Here is a 16,005-nt window from a genome sequence, read left to right as displayed (position 1 = left end):
AGCCCTGACAGATAACCATGAGTACTAGCCTTGACAGATAGCCAGGACTACTAACCTTGAATACTAGCCCTGAGAGCTAAGCCTTTACTGCTAGCCTGACTGTTCATATATGGCAGATTGTTAAAGAGATGGGGCAAGCCTGAGACTGCCCCATTGAATGAACTGGTTGAAAGGCCTGGTGTGAGATGAGGTATAATGAGTAACCGCTACAACTGCTGTCAATGTCACACAAATCTTAGAGAGGTACTGCTACGCTATGTAAGAAGAACTGATAACATTATTATTAGTTCACTTCAACAATGAAATAAACCAAGCAAAATATAAAAATGCTCAATTAGCCAATAGCTATCCAAAAATGAGAAGACCATTTAACAAAACTTTCTTTATGCCTAGTGTAAGTAAAGAGTCAGATTGCTTTCTCATAACACACCCAAACAGGGCCAATTTCTCCAAAGTATGCCATAGAGTGAACCACTGCTATGATTCAAAAACTGGCCACCTAGATAGCGGTCCCAAAAGAAAGTCGTTTGGTTAGATCAGGACCAGTGATGACCATTTAGCAATTGTGAATAATATTAAAGAATTATTAGATGGTTGTGGATAATACAAAACAGCAAGTGAAAGCAACTGAAAACCAGTTACCAGATTAATTGGTAACTTGGTTTAATATGTTACATTTCCAAATGGTTTGTCTTTTTGCCTTATAACAAGTCATCTGTTAGGGGCTTGACAATTTACACAACCAGGTGAAAGTACAAACAGCAGAGGTCTTTTATCAGCCGGAAAGTAAAGCTTTCCATGAATTAAAAAGGCATTAAACCGCAGCAGAGATAGTTGTGCACGTAGACGGCTTTACGACCAATCAGTGACTAGAATGTTTAGCTGATTATCATAGTGACAGTAGCAAAACAAAATCACTGACCGCAAGGCAATACGAAGAGACCAGGCAAGGCAAACAATCCAACTAGTTCCAGGCAAGGCAAACAACAATCCAAGTAGTTCCAGGCAAATGATTGTTAGCAAGTACAATGCTAGCAACAAAGGGCAAAGTTTAAATGACAGTTTTCTCAAATTGATACATCCGGTCAACTACCATAAAAAAAAAGGGCTTTAGATCCACATGGTAAGAGATGGTACAAGTAATAAATGTATTTTATCCAAGGCAACATTCATAAATAATAGTCCATCCTGCTAAAGTTTACAGATATTTCCTAGTCTTACTAGCGACATTTGCAACAGATAGCAACTTTCCGATGTGATGACTGTTTGAGTGTATTTGGCTTCACTATAATGAAGACCAAGGCTGAAGAGTACATGTAAGAGAGACTCACTCTACCAATAGATGTAATGATTTTATAGAGAAACTTGCTAGACATTTATTTGCCAAATTACATGTACATCTTCACACCAAATATTAACCTTAACAAAAACAATGCTGGGAGTTGTGTGCACAAAATTTAAATTTACATCGAGCAGACAATCTCTAGATCTCTCTACAATCGTTATCCACTATTTGAATGTTCCTAGTCTACTGATATTACCCTATGCGCTTATTATATCAGACGTAGAATTAGTGAAGATTAACAAATGATGAACTCGGAGATGAAGAGCAACATTTGTATTACTTATACACAGGGTATACTTAATAGTGTGTAAGTATCACATTCCTATTACTTATACACAGGGTATACTTAATAGTGTGTAAGTATCACATTCCTATTACTTATGCACATGGCATACTTAATAGTGTGTAAGCAGTTGGCAGTGGGATTCCACCTTACAATTGTAGACAAACTATGTTAGTGTTTGCCATTGTTATTATACATGCGTTGGGTATGTGTATGTCTCAAAGGTGCTCGAGATCTTAATTATGTAATGCTTGCAGGCTATAATAATCTAGAGCTTACTGTCTATCACACTAAAAATGCTAAAAATAAACCACCTTCTTATCCATGAAGTAAATATTGTACTGACGACTATTTGTTGAAGGTGTTGTGTAGAGGATAACTCCAAGTTATTATGTTCAAATAGGCCTTGGCAAGTGCTCATTGTGTATACTGTATTTAATCCATGTTAGATAATGCTTGGAAAAGGTGTGCAGAGGAAATCCAAAAACATTATAAGGGTGCTCTGAGAGTTTATAAACGAAATCAGAGAGAATTTTGTGCTAAAATATAGCAAAATATTCGGATTCGGATGAGATACAGGATAGGCATTCATTTAGTCTTACACATCTCCCCAAACTTGGAGTTATCCCCACATGCCACTCTTGGTGATATATGACCAACCTGGTAATTCTTCTATCTGATACCATTGAAGGAATCCAATAAAATATTTTTATCATTCGCCAAACACCTAGGTAATTAGACAAGTGCTCGGCTATCATAACCTAAAATGTGAACATATTAAGATGCATCAACACGGATCCTTCCCAACTTGGCCATCACATCGCATACGCTCACGCAACCAAATCAAGACAAAATTGACTCTCGTTCTGCTATAATTGCTGAGAATGACACGACTGAGAAAAGTAATAATAATTCTGGTAAGTGTTGAAATTGATTAGTTGTTCAGACTCTCCAAATCTAAAGTAATACTAATTTGCTAGGTAAATGCTAAGCATTGCACAGAAAATTCATTTTGAATCAACATAATACAACATTTACCACTTTAGCTTTTAGACGAAGGTATTTATTTATTGTTGTGAAAGGTGAAATAGAGCTGTTTGTTTATTTCTGCGTGCACTATAAGTTTAATTAAGTTTATGCTATATATACATATATTTATAGCATTTTGGGGAAACAGGCATTATTTTTCTTCAAGTAACTCAAGCATGCAAGCTGCAGGGTACATATACTAACCAATCGCCAGTGAAGACTGGTAAGTGTAATAAGTATGTATACAATCATTCCATTGTATGATAACTAAGCCATGTGGAGTAGATAGCACACCTGTCTGCAGAAATGAGGTTTCTGAGTTCAATTGCAGTACGAAGCGGTTTTTCATTTCTCAAACTATCGTTATAACTGGACATCCGAGTAACAAACAGACAAACTCTTAAATTTATAGATTTAATTTTAGTACTAATCATCTAAAGTAATGCCGATTTCAAGTACAAACTGTCTAAAGTAATATTGATCTTTTGTGCAGATCCAATTAAAGTAAAACTAGCTGGATGCTGGGCATTGCACTGGTAATAAAAGCAACTTTGTACAGAAAATTTACTTCTAATCAACATACTCAACATTAACCATTCTAACTTTTATATCAAGGTGTTTGTTTATTTCTATGAGCTGTGTTATTTATGTTTATGTGTTGATTTCTGTATACTTTATATCGTACCGGCTGCAGTGCCTACTACAGATCTGATTGCAATAGTCTTGTTGGTTAGGGTTAAAACAATTATCTTCACTTATGGGCAGACATTTTTTCTTCCGGTAAGGCTTCATGGATGTTTCTTCTGGTATGGGTTTACACGTAAAACAAGCTGCAGTGTTTAATGTGAAGCTATGAAAAATTGGCATGCATTCCAAATATGTGCCAAATTTATTCCATGGTATTGCAAGTTGGACAGTGTAGTGTATTGGATAAGTAGATGTCCGCAAAACTGGATGTTGTGAGTTCAAATCCAGTATTGCAGTGATGTCTCATTCTTAAAACTTTATCGCTACAGATACAAGTACGGACAAACAGACAAACATTGAGCTTTATATCTAGACTAGCATCCCGTTAGTGTGTGTGTGTATATATATATATATATATATATATATATATATATATATACATGAGCATTCCGCTAGTATATATACTAGCAGAATTCCCGGTGTTGCATGGGTATTAAAAACCAGCTGATAAACAATGAAAGGTAATGTATTTGCCTGGCACTTGCTATTAGCCTGACACATTGTCAATGGCTAATTTGAGAAAGCTTACCAATAAGACCTAACTACGTACTTGCACTCAGTCAAGAGAGCAAGTAAAATAGCATAAAAATACGTATTTGCACCCATATAACGCCTAATGAATCTATTAATTGGTGGCTTAATTGGTAAATTGGTAAGGGATTGGAGTGGCGAAGGGTCCGCGATCAAATCTTCCCCCATATGGATTCTTCATTCTAAGATTTTAATAGCTATAGCTGGAAATACACAAACACAGACACACAAACTTGGAAAAATCTATATATATATATATATATATATAGATTGATTAACCATGCTGGAGACATGGACATCGGTGGTTTAATTTGAAATGCCGCAATCACGCAAAGCATCTCACTTAATGTAGATCCCAGGCTTGTATGTAGTGACCTTAACCTATAGCTTTCCGAATAATTTCTTTTGCAGCAAGATGTGTGGCATTGGATAAATGCATAAGTGCCCACTAAGCAAACATGATATCATATTATGGTAATGAACCAATTGTAATGTTAAAATAATGCAATGTAGATTTTCAGTTTTTGATTTAATTAGTCCCCATACAAGCTATTCCCCCACGAAATGGTTTTCCGCAGTTGTAATAATAAGGTTTTTAGACTTACTAAATGGGATATAGGAATTACTAAACAACCTGTGTGAATATTAGCGCAGAAGAGAATTGTAGCATGTAATAGATTGCACACTAATGTAATAGACATGTAATAAATTGTAGCATACAATAGCTTTTAAAAATACAAAATGTGAAATATAAAAATTGGCTAATTTCATAAAGTTGATTGATGATTTACACAAACTGTTCAATAAAATGATCGTGACTACAAAACTACAACTATAACACGCTGAGTTAGTCAATACCCGCACTGCGGCTTTGGCAAAACCATGTCAATAGATTAAAAATTCAACCTTGAAGAAAATTTATGAAAAAAGTTGGTTAATCTGCCACCATTTTTGCAAATTGCGTCAATACCCTCACACGCTCTTTGAGGAATGATCTACCATGAACGTATCGAGATGTTCCAGAGACAGCTATATCTTAATATTCAGTAGTGCCAAGAAGCAAGTCGTTTTAAGGCAAACTACCAAGATTCATTGAACTAACAATTACTGGTAGAACTACCGAACAGCAAGGAATGGAAAACGAGATATTTGTTTAGAAAATTAAATTTTCAACTTTCACTCTTTTTAAAAATTTAGTGTGACTACTTTGGAAGGCCAGTAAAATTCACAACTCATGTATGACTACATTATGCCTGTAAAATTTACTGCTAAACTGGTATCGTTGTAGAGAAAGCCTCAATATGTTTACTTCATAACAGTTCCAAGATTTTCAGCAATACTCCAACGGCATTAAGCTGAGTAAAAACAACATAACCGACTAACAAACAAAGAGTTAAAATATTGCATATTTCTATAGAGCAAAATTCAGTATGTCGTCGTATTGAGTCTAATTTCTAGCTTCCTTCAACAACCAGTATTGTCATTATGTAGTTTACATTTATTGCATAGTACTTCGGTTTAATATCTGCGTTTTTACCTTAAAATTGGCCATAACATTGAAGCTAATAATGCAATTGTACTATATACTGTATCAAAACGGTTTTAGAAAGAATTTTGTGGAAGCTTTGCAGAGTGTCTAGGTTGGAGATGCTTAGATTAAGATTCTCTGATTTGGAACTTACATACTATCAGAGAGAAAGAGAGAGAGGAGTTCAGACTTGGAACTGACATACCATCAAAAAGAGAGAAAGAGAGAGAATGGGGTTTAGACTTGGAACTGCTATACTCTTAGAGAGGAACTGTTGAGACTAGTGACAGACGTATCAACACAAAGAGATGGTTTTGATGTACGACTTACATACCATCAGAGAGCGAGAGTGTGCTGCTATTGGCAATGAAATCTGTAGCTTGGGAGAGAAGCTCATCAACTCCAGGTGGGTTGGTCGTGTTATCGAACAGAGTGAAACTACCGGACCCTGTTGAATTTGATTTTAACTTTTGAGAACTTGTCCATTCCGTATCCATGGCATTTTCTGCATGGGATGACTGCGCATCCTAAAATGCAACAACTGCATCAAAAACAACATTGCCACTAAAGGACAAATGGAAAAAGTTCAAATTCTCCCAATATTCTAAAGCGTTCATCTAGGGTTGCTCGTAGCGTTGGATAAATGGAAGTCCTGGAAATTTATAGACTGGTCTGTAGATTAATCTTCGTAGAAGATAAGAGGACTCAAGCGTGTGACCTGCATAGCTTGTGTTTCTAAAATTTTCAATTAGACATCTTTGGTGTCAAGATCTTCCTATGAACATTTCATGTAGTAAAACAGCTAAGAAAAAGCTCAGTTGATGGAGAAACATGCCTGTAAAATATTGTGAAAGTGAGCTCGTGTACGAAATTACAATAACTGTCTATAACTTTGTTAAGCACAAATATAATTATTACTGAGCATTGGCTTCGGATAAACAATGCAAACAGCATCATTGAACGCAAATAAAATAAACAAATGAAATAGTCTTTTTTATTCACTAGGCTGAAATGGAACTGAACAAGGTTGAATTTTTAACTTATGCATGAGCCAAAACTGTATAAATTATACTAACAACAAATGCACAAATACTAAAAAACTTGAGTTGACTGTGTGTTACCATCCCCATTAAAAACTTGAGTTGACTGTGTGTTACCATTAACAGTAAAAACTTGAGTTGACTGTGTGTTACCATTAACAGTAAAAACTTGAGTTGACTGTGTGTTACCATCCACATTAAAAACTTGAGTTGACTGTGTGTTACCATCCACATTAAAAACTTGAGTTGACTGTGTGTTACCATCCACAGTAAAAACTTGAGTTGACTGTGTATTACCATCCACATTAAAAACTTGAGTTGACTGTGTGTTACCATTAACAGTAAAAACTTGAGTTGACTGTGTGTTACCATCCACAGTAAAAACCAACTAGTACCCTGGCAGCCCAGTGTGCTATGACAGATCGTTGGGTGTGGTGATACAGTGCAGATGCTAAGTATCTGCTCACTTATGCTGAAACACCAGGAGGCCATCGGAAGGCCATCGGTTGGCAGAGGTGTTAGAGTGACAGTAAAGTTACCAGTTCGAATTTTGTTGAGAGCAATATCAATGCTAACCTTCAACCCTGGCTTCTGACGAATGAATAGATGGACAGACAGCCATGACACTTATTGTAGGAAAGATTTGTGGATTACAGCATTATGGAAAACTTTCAGAATTGGAGAAGAATTATGAGACTCACAGTTGAGAACTTATGATGCTTCATTTTCTTTCATCATTTGGTTTTTCAAATAATAACTTTTGATATATAGCCATTAATAATAAACAGTTTTTATACGATTTTTATAGTGTACAGTTCATAAAAAAAGTTTGTAAAACCTCTGCAGACCGTGGACAGGATACAACTACCTTACAGTGATCGACATGTTTCAAGCTTGTTGTGATAAAGCGCTGCACTAGTTGCATATTTTTGTTATTTGATATCAGAGTGCTACAAAACAAAACTTGTTCGTTGTAAATTTTTTGTTATATATCGTTTTTAGCTACAGCCTCCTACTTGAATTACTATACTACAAAACAGCCAAAATGTAGCTTATTAATTAGAAACCAATCGAAAAAAAACTACTTCATTATTTGAGATGTTTGTATTGTTGTGACTCGGCAAGCTTCTTAAAATTTGAATAATAAGTAGATCTGATTTTTATTTGAATTAGATTATTTCATTATTACTTCATTGAAAATAAGAAAGTACAAACTCAAAATCTTTTAGCTATAATAGCAGATCCAGAAAGACCTGTTACCGAATCGTTAGTGCCAAACTAAAGTGAACAGTATATGCATACAGAAGCTTGGTATTTTGTCATAAGCATTAAAAACAATACTTCAGCTGATGTTTTGCAACCAATGTGTATCAGAGGAAAATCTTCTATTACTGATGCAGAAGATATATATGGAAGTGTTCACCATTTACATACAAAGGATCTGATAATTAAACCTTAATGTGTATTGATATATACTAGTGGCAGAGCATTAATTTTGTGAGTCACCAGTCAACCTTAAAACAGTTACCAACTATCAAATAACAATTTTCGAGTTCGGAAGAATGCAAAAGGTCGAGAAATTTTAATGATCATAAACTATCTTTAAACTATTTCTGTTCAAAGTTTTTGGTTCTCCAAAAATCAAATGATCTTGAGAATTGCAAAAAGTGCCTATTAACCATTATATCGCTAATTTAAACTTTTCCAAGTAAAATATATATTGGGAGATGATTACAAAAACACGATGGAAACATTCTCGCAATGATCGGATATACGTGAAGCCGTTACATGTTCATCAATTCAATGATCCTGTCACCTTACATGTTTAACTGAAGTAGAACTACTTGAAAACATAACTTTTTAACCTGTGTATGTATACTGTACTAAAAACTAGAGGTGGAACGAGACACGAGACGTCTCGAGTATCGACCTGTCTCGTCTCGTATCGGTCTCGTCTCGACTTAACTATTGCCAAACTCGAGACAAGAAATAGAACTAAAAAGCGCCTGCGCACGGTTGTTAAAACATGGCTTCTTGCGGTAGCAACAACTCCATATATTGTAATGGATTGCAGGCAACTGCCTTTAAAGTTATACCCGGTCCGTCACTACCTGTTGCTATTGATTATGTTGGCCACCGAGTCTAATCATGTAGTCCGGACAACGGCCCTGTTAATATATTGTAGTTCGGTTGTGTTCTTAAAACAGATACCGGGTGTATCCAATTACTCTCCGAATAATCCAATTTAATAAATAAGACTATTGGGGGTAAAATGTCTGTATTTTATCGTATCGTGTCTAAACACCAACTGCCCTTCATAAAATTCGGGCCTCTTTTATATACTACCAATTGCGGGCAAAACTTGCCCGGACACAGAGAAACGAACGAAAGGCTGTGTCGACCATAGCCCGTGTTCGGTTAATAATGACGTTATTGTTAGTTCAATATAAGAATATACATGTACAAGTGTACAGTAATTCATATAATTTCATGAGTACAATTTAAATATAATTCACATACTACAGTTAATACACAAACAAAACTTAACATTGTTGAAACGATAAGAATGAAAGTGTTATCGTGTGTTCTTTTAGTTGCGGTATTTCTTTGTAGAGCGACGGCTATCGGTTTCATTACACATCACATTAAAAAGTAAGACCTATTCAATAGATGGTAAAAATATGCATGTACAAAGCAATATGTTTATAATAATTATTATCAATCAAGCTCAAAATTCTTAGAAATATATAACTTCGGTATTTTAGAGCTGTTTGTGTCACTTTTGTTTACAAAAACTACATGCATATCACTATTAAAATGTTGTATTTAAATCGTTTACACCAGGTGAAAATTCAATTTAAAAAGAGGTTTATCAATTTTATATATACTAAGTACGCTAGTACTTGTGTAGTGAAATCATGACCAAATGCTCATTATTTTACTGTCTCGTGTCTCGAATTTTTACAGGACACTGTCTCGAGTCTCGTCTCGAACTTAAAAAACCTGTCTCGTTCCACCTCTACTAAAAACCTGGATAATTCCTTATGACAACAATCACTATTGTAAGTGTGAATGATTTCTGGTTCCATAAAACAAATGGACAAGGTCAAATGAGCACGTGTATAATGAGAGTTGGGTTGTCATGAATTGCTGATAAGATAAATATGTTGGAGGGTCTACACTCAAGCCTTGACCTACAGGTCTCATGTTACCACCGCTTCCTAGCCTTTTCATTGCTCTGAGGAGTAATACCTTTGGGGTTGTTCTTCACAGCATACAGCCTCCACTAACAGCTCAAAATATAATAAAAAAATCTTAACAAAAATTCAAAATTGATAAAAATCTAGATTATTCACTGCAGCTAGTTACTGACATGTTAAAACCATAAAGAATCATATCATCAAACCAACTTAAAATAATTTCAAGCTGTTAGTGTGTAGTTATAGAATTTAGTAATGGCAATAAAGAGATGCATAACTCTGTATTTTGTAACGTAAGTAAAGCCTTGTTTTGTGCCAAGCTTGCCCAAATTCTTTTTGAACATTAATTTATTTACCCTTAAAGGAGATATGACTGTCAAAAAAGTGACAAGCATTTGGTGGAAATGGTTACAGGACAATTCTATATTCTGGAGTAATTTCTTTCGGAAATAATTTATAATGTTCATATTGCACAGCTGCCTCTTTCCATCGCAATGGCGATCTAACGATCTTCAAAAGTTGTTTGAATTTGGGAAGAATGCTAGCGGTAGGTGACATTTGCTTATCATATTGCTCTGCTGTGCATGTATCACATTCCTCGTCAGCTGCTGGTAGTAAAATAATCATTGAACATGACCTTGTGGTACTTCACAAAACCAGAGCTACAATCAACTTACAACTTATTGCAGCTGGGCGAGAGTGGCAGAAGCTTTAGTATTTTTGTGTGAACAGCTGAGCTTCTCTAGAGCCTTACTTGCGCAATCAAACTAATTTTATAAGACCAAAAGTGAGCCAAGCACCGTTCCGCCAAGAATACAAAATAAAACTAAAGAAATGAAAAAAACGGTTTAACATAAATGTACGTAACAAGCACACAGCAGCTGAAGCCAGTAAGCATTATTAGTATACCGTAAAACCTCTATTTGAACACTGCCTTATTTGAATGCCACCTCTAATAGAATGCCACTATAAATGAAAGGTTGAAAAATACTGCGCCGCCCTTTAATTGAACACCACCTATATTTGCTCGTCATGTTGATATTCGTTTGATCTTTATGAAACCATAATAGAAAGTGATCAGTAGAAAAGTGCCCGGAAAACAATTTTTGTCGTCGATGTAGTGGTTGCCATGATTTTAATGACGGTGTACCTGAGACGATTGATCGCCACAATCATCAGAACTAGACTCTGATTCGAAGTCACTAAGACCTAAATCCTACCCATTGTTTTAGATTCATCCATACTGTGCTATACAATCTTACCTAAAGACTTTAAAGCATTTTGATGAGCGATGAGAATACTCTTCAGGAACACCGTACGACGTAATAGCAGCCATTGTTATGGCGAATTCTAACTTTAAAACGTTAACAAAGTCTTTAAAACTTGAAAGTGTTATGTCCGATTTCTAACTCCAAAGCTTTACAGTATTTCTTTAAAACTTTGACACCATCTAAATAATTAACAATTGTAATCTCGCTAATCTTTTATGATCAGAATAGGTCCTTGTTTAAACCATAACTGCTACATAAACCTTTCATCGTATTTTTTAGGTAAATCAGATATGCTGATTCCGATCTTGTACTCAAAATAAAGATTGGTCCACTAACTTTCAAAGTCATGAAGGCATTTTTAAAGCGTTTCAATATCCGTCTCGAAAACAGCACAGTCGGCACAACAAGCTCGGCCCATAAATATGTGACGTACGCTAGCTTTTAAGGAACGGAAGTTAGGGATGTTCAGTCCAATTTAAAATGATAGTGATGGATGTCGTAAAACCCATTATTATCTAAATTCAGCCTTCAAAATAATATCAGTCTTTTCTGAAAGATAGATAAGCTATTTAATACTGCATATTTAAAAATGAGCTCAAAAAAGCGTAATAACAACGCTAGCTTGTAATAAAATCGCGCTTTTTTGAGCTCATTTTTCTCGCCTTTCAGCCTATTAAACGTCCTGTAACAAGCTATGAGCAATTTTAAATAGTTTATCTACCTTTCATAAAAGACTGAGAAAATTTTGAAGGCTGAATTTAGATAATAATGGGTTTTAAGACACCCATCTCTATCATTCTAAATCGGACTAAACATCCCTTTTCCATTCATAAAAAGCTAGCGTACATCACATATTTATGGGCAGAGCTTGTTATGTCGATTGTGTTGTTTTCGAGCCCGATATTAAAACGCTGTAAAAAAGCCTTCATTACTTGTAAAGTTAGTGGATCCATTTTTATTTTGAGTACAAAATCGGAATCAGTGTGTCTGATTTACCTAAAACATATGATAAAAGTTGTACGTGGCAGTTATGGTTTAACTCAGAGCCGTATAGCTTCACAGAGTCCCGCATCAAAAATCGGAAACAAAAACGCTTGTTTCCAAACAAACTCTATCGACATACTGATCTCTAATGGAACAGTTTTACTTCGCTCTCAACACCTCACTTTTTTGCATTTAATTTACTTTTTTACAAAAGATTATTTGTAGTTTCCTGTAGAGAATTGTTTTCTTTCAGATGGCGTATAACGCAACAATTAAAGGTTGACTTGCAACAAAATTCACATTACAGTTATTTGGTATCAAAAGATTCGCCATGTCTTACTCTGTTGTGTGGTAGGTGCCAAATATGTGGAAATGTGATTAAAAGCTCTTAAAAGCTCAAAAACAAAAAACCGCCGTAGATTGGAATCTCTTGATTTCGATGACATATCCGCGGATTTTGGTTATTGTCTTGTCATGTGATGTTCTCGCATGAATTGAAAGGCCAATACAAAGCTCAATATCAAACTTTTCGTAGCAATAGTTTATGACAAACACTTCGGGTTTTACCTAAGACCCCGTATCAAATATAGATGCTCGCTACTTTACAGTTTCAGCTTGGCCATTTCGTCCGACTAATATTAAAAATAGATTAATACAGTAGTATTAGGAGAATACATGTACTAGAAAATAACCCGAGTTACTACTAATACAAGTGGTTCATAAAATAAATTACGTGCTTTGGTGGCATGTGGAGTATGCAAACAGGTTAGAAAACATGTAGTCTTTGAAATGGCAAAAACAAAGGTAAGAGTAAGCAGGCGAATAAATAAAGTTTGTCACATCCAGCTTCACCCAGTTGCTCCACGCCCGGTGAAGGTCTGGTCTTTTCTCTGCTCTTGGCTAAGAAAAAAGGTGCTTCTCAGCTTGCCAGCTGCACAAACACGATGTGGCACGTTAGACATTATGACGAATTGAAATTAACAAGTTTAATACGAGAAAGCGTATCTGTTATTTGCAATAGATCAAACTTGAACTGAAACTAACATTATCTGATCATGTGACTTACAATTCTTGCCATATGGCGCGAACAACTTCTACAGCATTTTTCGACCATCATAGCGGACCAAAAGGCTCATTATTTTTATCAGAGGATGATATGCAATCGTTCAAGGTAAGTTTAAAAAATTAAACATATTTTTATGCTATGTTTTGAGATATCAGTGCTCAAAGTTGCAGCATTACGATGCCGATAAAATAGACGCGTAAGAACAATAGACATGGTTTTTATCGCAAGCGTGAAGTATATTTGTGAAAATATTTCGACGAATAAGTATGCATGAAAGTGTAAACATAAACTATCTCGCACACATTTTAGCTGTTTTAGCACACATACGTCACATTTTAGCCGTTTTGGAAAATGAATCCAAACTAGGGCGTTCTCGTGTGGCTGCGATTTTCTGTTCGTTTTTGAGCTTTCAAGAGCTTTTAATGACATTCCCACATATTTGGCACCTACAACACAGCAGAGTAAGACATGGCAAATCTTTTGATACCAAATAACTGTAATGTGAATTTTATTGCAAGTCAACCTTTAATTTCCGAGTGACTGTCAATGGGAGTAATTTTTGTTGGTTAGTGTTGCAGCCTCTCCATTATAACTTAGACAAAAAATAGTAGGAATGGCTTGTTTGCTTGCAACCGTGAGAGCTCCGATATACACTTCCGTTAGGCGGGGACCCTGTGAAGTTATACAGCTCTGTACTGTCAGAGTCGTATAGCTCGACAAAGTCTCACGACCAAAACCGGAAACAAAAACGCTCATTTCCAAACAAACCCGATCGGCATACTGATCTCTAATGGAATATTCATACCTCGCTGTCAATACCTATCTCTTTTTTTGTATTTACTTTACGTTTTTACAAAAAAGTTATTAGTAGCTTTTTGTAAAATATTTTGTCCTCTTTCAAATGGTGTATGATACACTAATCAGTTTTAAAGTGACTGCCAATGGGAGTAATTTTTGTTGGTTAATGTTGCGGCCTTTCCATTATAACTTATACAGAAATTGTAGGCGCGGCCTGTTTGTTTGGAAACGAGCGAGCTCCCATATACGCTTCTGCTGGTCGCGGGACTCTGTGAAGCTATACGGCTCTGGTTTAACTCAGTTCGCCACTTTGAAGTATATGAAAAATCGTTTAACAAAAATGCTGAGGCTGACGACATTAATGTCGGTCCGCCCGAAGGAGAGCCTAAATATAGGCGACATTAGCAACGCTTCACCCATTTTTTGTCATCGTCTTCTTTTTATCTTTGTAAAATTCTGACCAGCTAGTCGAAAAACACAGCGGCATCCTGCATTTGATTACCACCTCTAATAAAGAAGGGGACCTCTGATCTGTAGGGGAAGAGTTGAAAAATAAAGTGCAATGGCTTTCAAGTTGCCATGGTAGTCAGTTTTACGTTAACTACTGACAACCATTTTAAGTCGTCTAGAGAACAAGAAATGACAACTACAACTGATAAACATCGGAAACCCTTTCTTCGAATCAATCCACTAACTTATCCTTCCTTACTGTCATGAGAACCACAACGACAATTTATTTGGTGCGAGTAGCACTACACAGCAGCAAACTCTTCATAAAATTCTGTCAAAATTCTGATTTAATTTAGTTGCATGTAACAAACCTGCAGCAACACAGTGCAAAATACCCAGGAGATAATTCTAAGCATTTCACGATCCATAGTGGTCATTAGTTGTAAATGCTTAACACTCTCGTCACAATTACTGACACGGTCAATTAAATAAACTTTAAAAAGTATCAGTTTTTAGCCTGATAAAAAAAGGCACTTAGTTTTGAAAAGACAAGCGACAAATGGTGGCAAATGGTGGATCACATTTCTGGGTATATTATTGGTTATAGAGACGCATGAAATCAGTTCTCATGTTTTATGGACTTGAGTAATTTGAAAGTTCAGTCGCATGAGCCTAACATGGACAACACTGCAATTGCATCAAAATCGGTCTTCAAATGCTTGAGAATAATTATTTAGACAAGCTTTGAAGCGCATAAAAAATATAAACCATTTAATATGTTAATATTTGTTAATAATTGTAAACTACATTTTGTACAGTTGTTTTTCAATTAGCCTTGTATGATGGTAGCAGCGCTGATTTAAGATTTAATCACAAGAATAGTATGTACCCTAGGACACTTATATTTCGCTAGTATTTAGTTTCGTGAGTAGCACACAGAGTAAAATTTCGCTGCAACTTAATTTCGCGGCTCTGATGAGTGCGAAAATATAGTGGTGTGAAAATAAATGCAGTGGAAAAAACATTACATTCCTCAGGTCCAGTTCACTAATAAGAAAAAAATTCAATTTGGGAATAGTTCGTATTTGTAAACCACAGGTTGAAATGTGTGGGTGAGATCGACAATTCAATTTGATCACTTGCTGCCATTTGTTTCTTAGACTATCAATGACGTCTAGGTCCCTCCCGCTGTGACTTTCACACTCGAATCCCAAGAAGAAGAAAATAGATAGGTAACAACCAACTTCACAACCAAAACTGTATAACCCTTACGCTGCCATAAACGCATTTATGCGTTTTCTAGGGGCCACTGACATAAACGCATTTTCTGACTTTCTCCGCAATTGTCTGGTAACCTGATTTTATTATTTGTTGACCACATAACCCACGGTCTTTAAGTGTTTTATGAAATTGACTGTGTTGTCCGAAGATTTCTCTATAAAATCAGCCTAAAACAACGAAGCAATTTTAAACTTTTGTTTGAGAATTTCTAATCTAAAAACGAACATTTTTCTGTGAGTTCATTAACTACCCCGCGCGAGTCATAAAACAGGTAATTAGTTGTTGATGACATAACAGACAATTTAGATTTTCGTGATTATACAGATAATTAAAGTAGAACTTGAAAAATACTGTATACATATAATGAAGCAATATCGGCAATTTCGGTAAAATGGCTGGCACTAGGCCGGTAACGAATTTGTACATGATTGGCAGTGAAAGAGATAATGTTT

General features: G+C 35.6%; 1 protein-coding gene across 1 annotated transcript in view; it reads right to left on the bottom strand.

Annotated features, from left to right (window-relative positions):
- Positions 1-16,005, bottom strand: part of LOC137399331 (zinc finger protein 541-like) — a 111,382-nt gene that overhangs the window by 52,485 nt on the left and 42,892 nt on the right. The window contains exon 7 of the mRNA XM_068085400.1: positions 5,798-5,990. Within this exon, the coding sequence (XP_067941501.1) occupies positions 5,798-5,990 (193 nt within the window). The remainder of the gene's footprint in view (positions 1-5,797; positions 5,991-16,005) is intronic.

Source organism: Watersipora subatra, chromosome 7 (genome assembly GCF_963576615.1).
Source record: "Watersipora subatra chromosome 7, tzWatSuba1.1, whole genome shotgun sequence".
Lineage (NCBI taxonomy): Eukaryota > Metazoa > Bryozoa > Gymnolaemata > Cheilostomatida > Watersiporidae > Watersipora > Watersipora subatra.
This window is presented reverse-complemented; position numbering and strand designations above follow the sequence as displayed.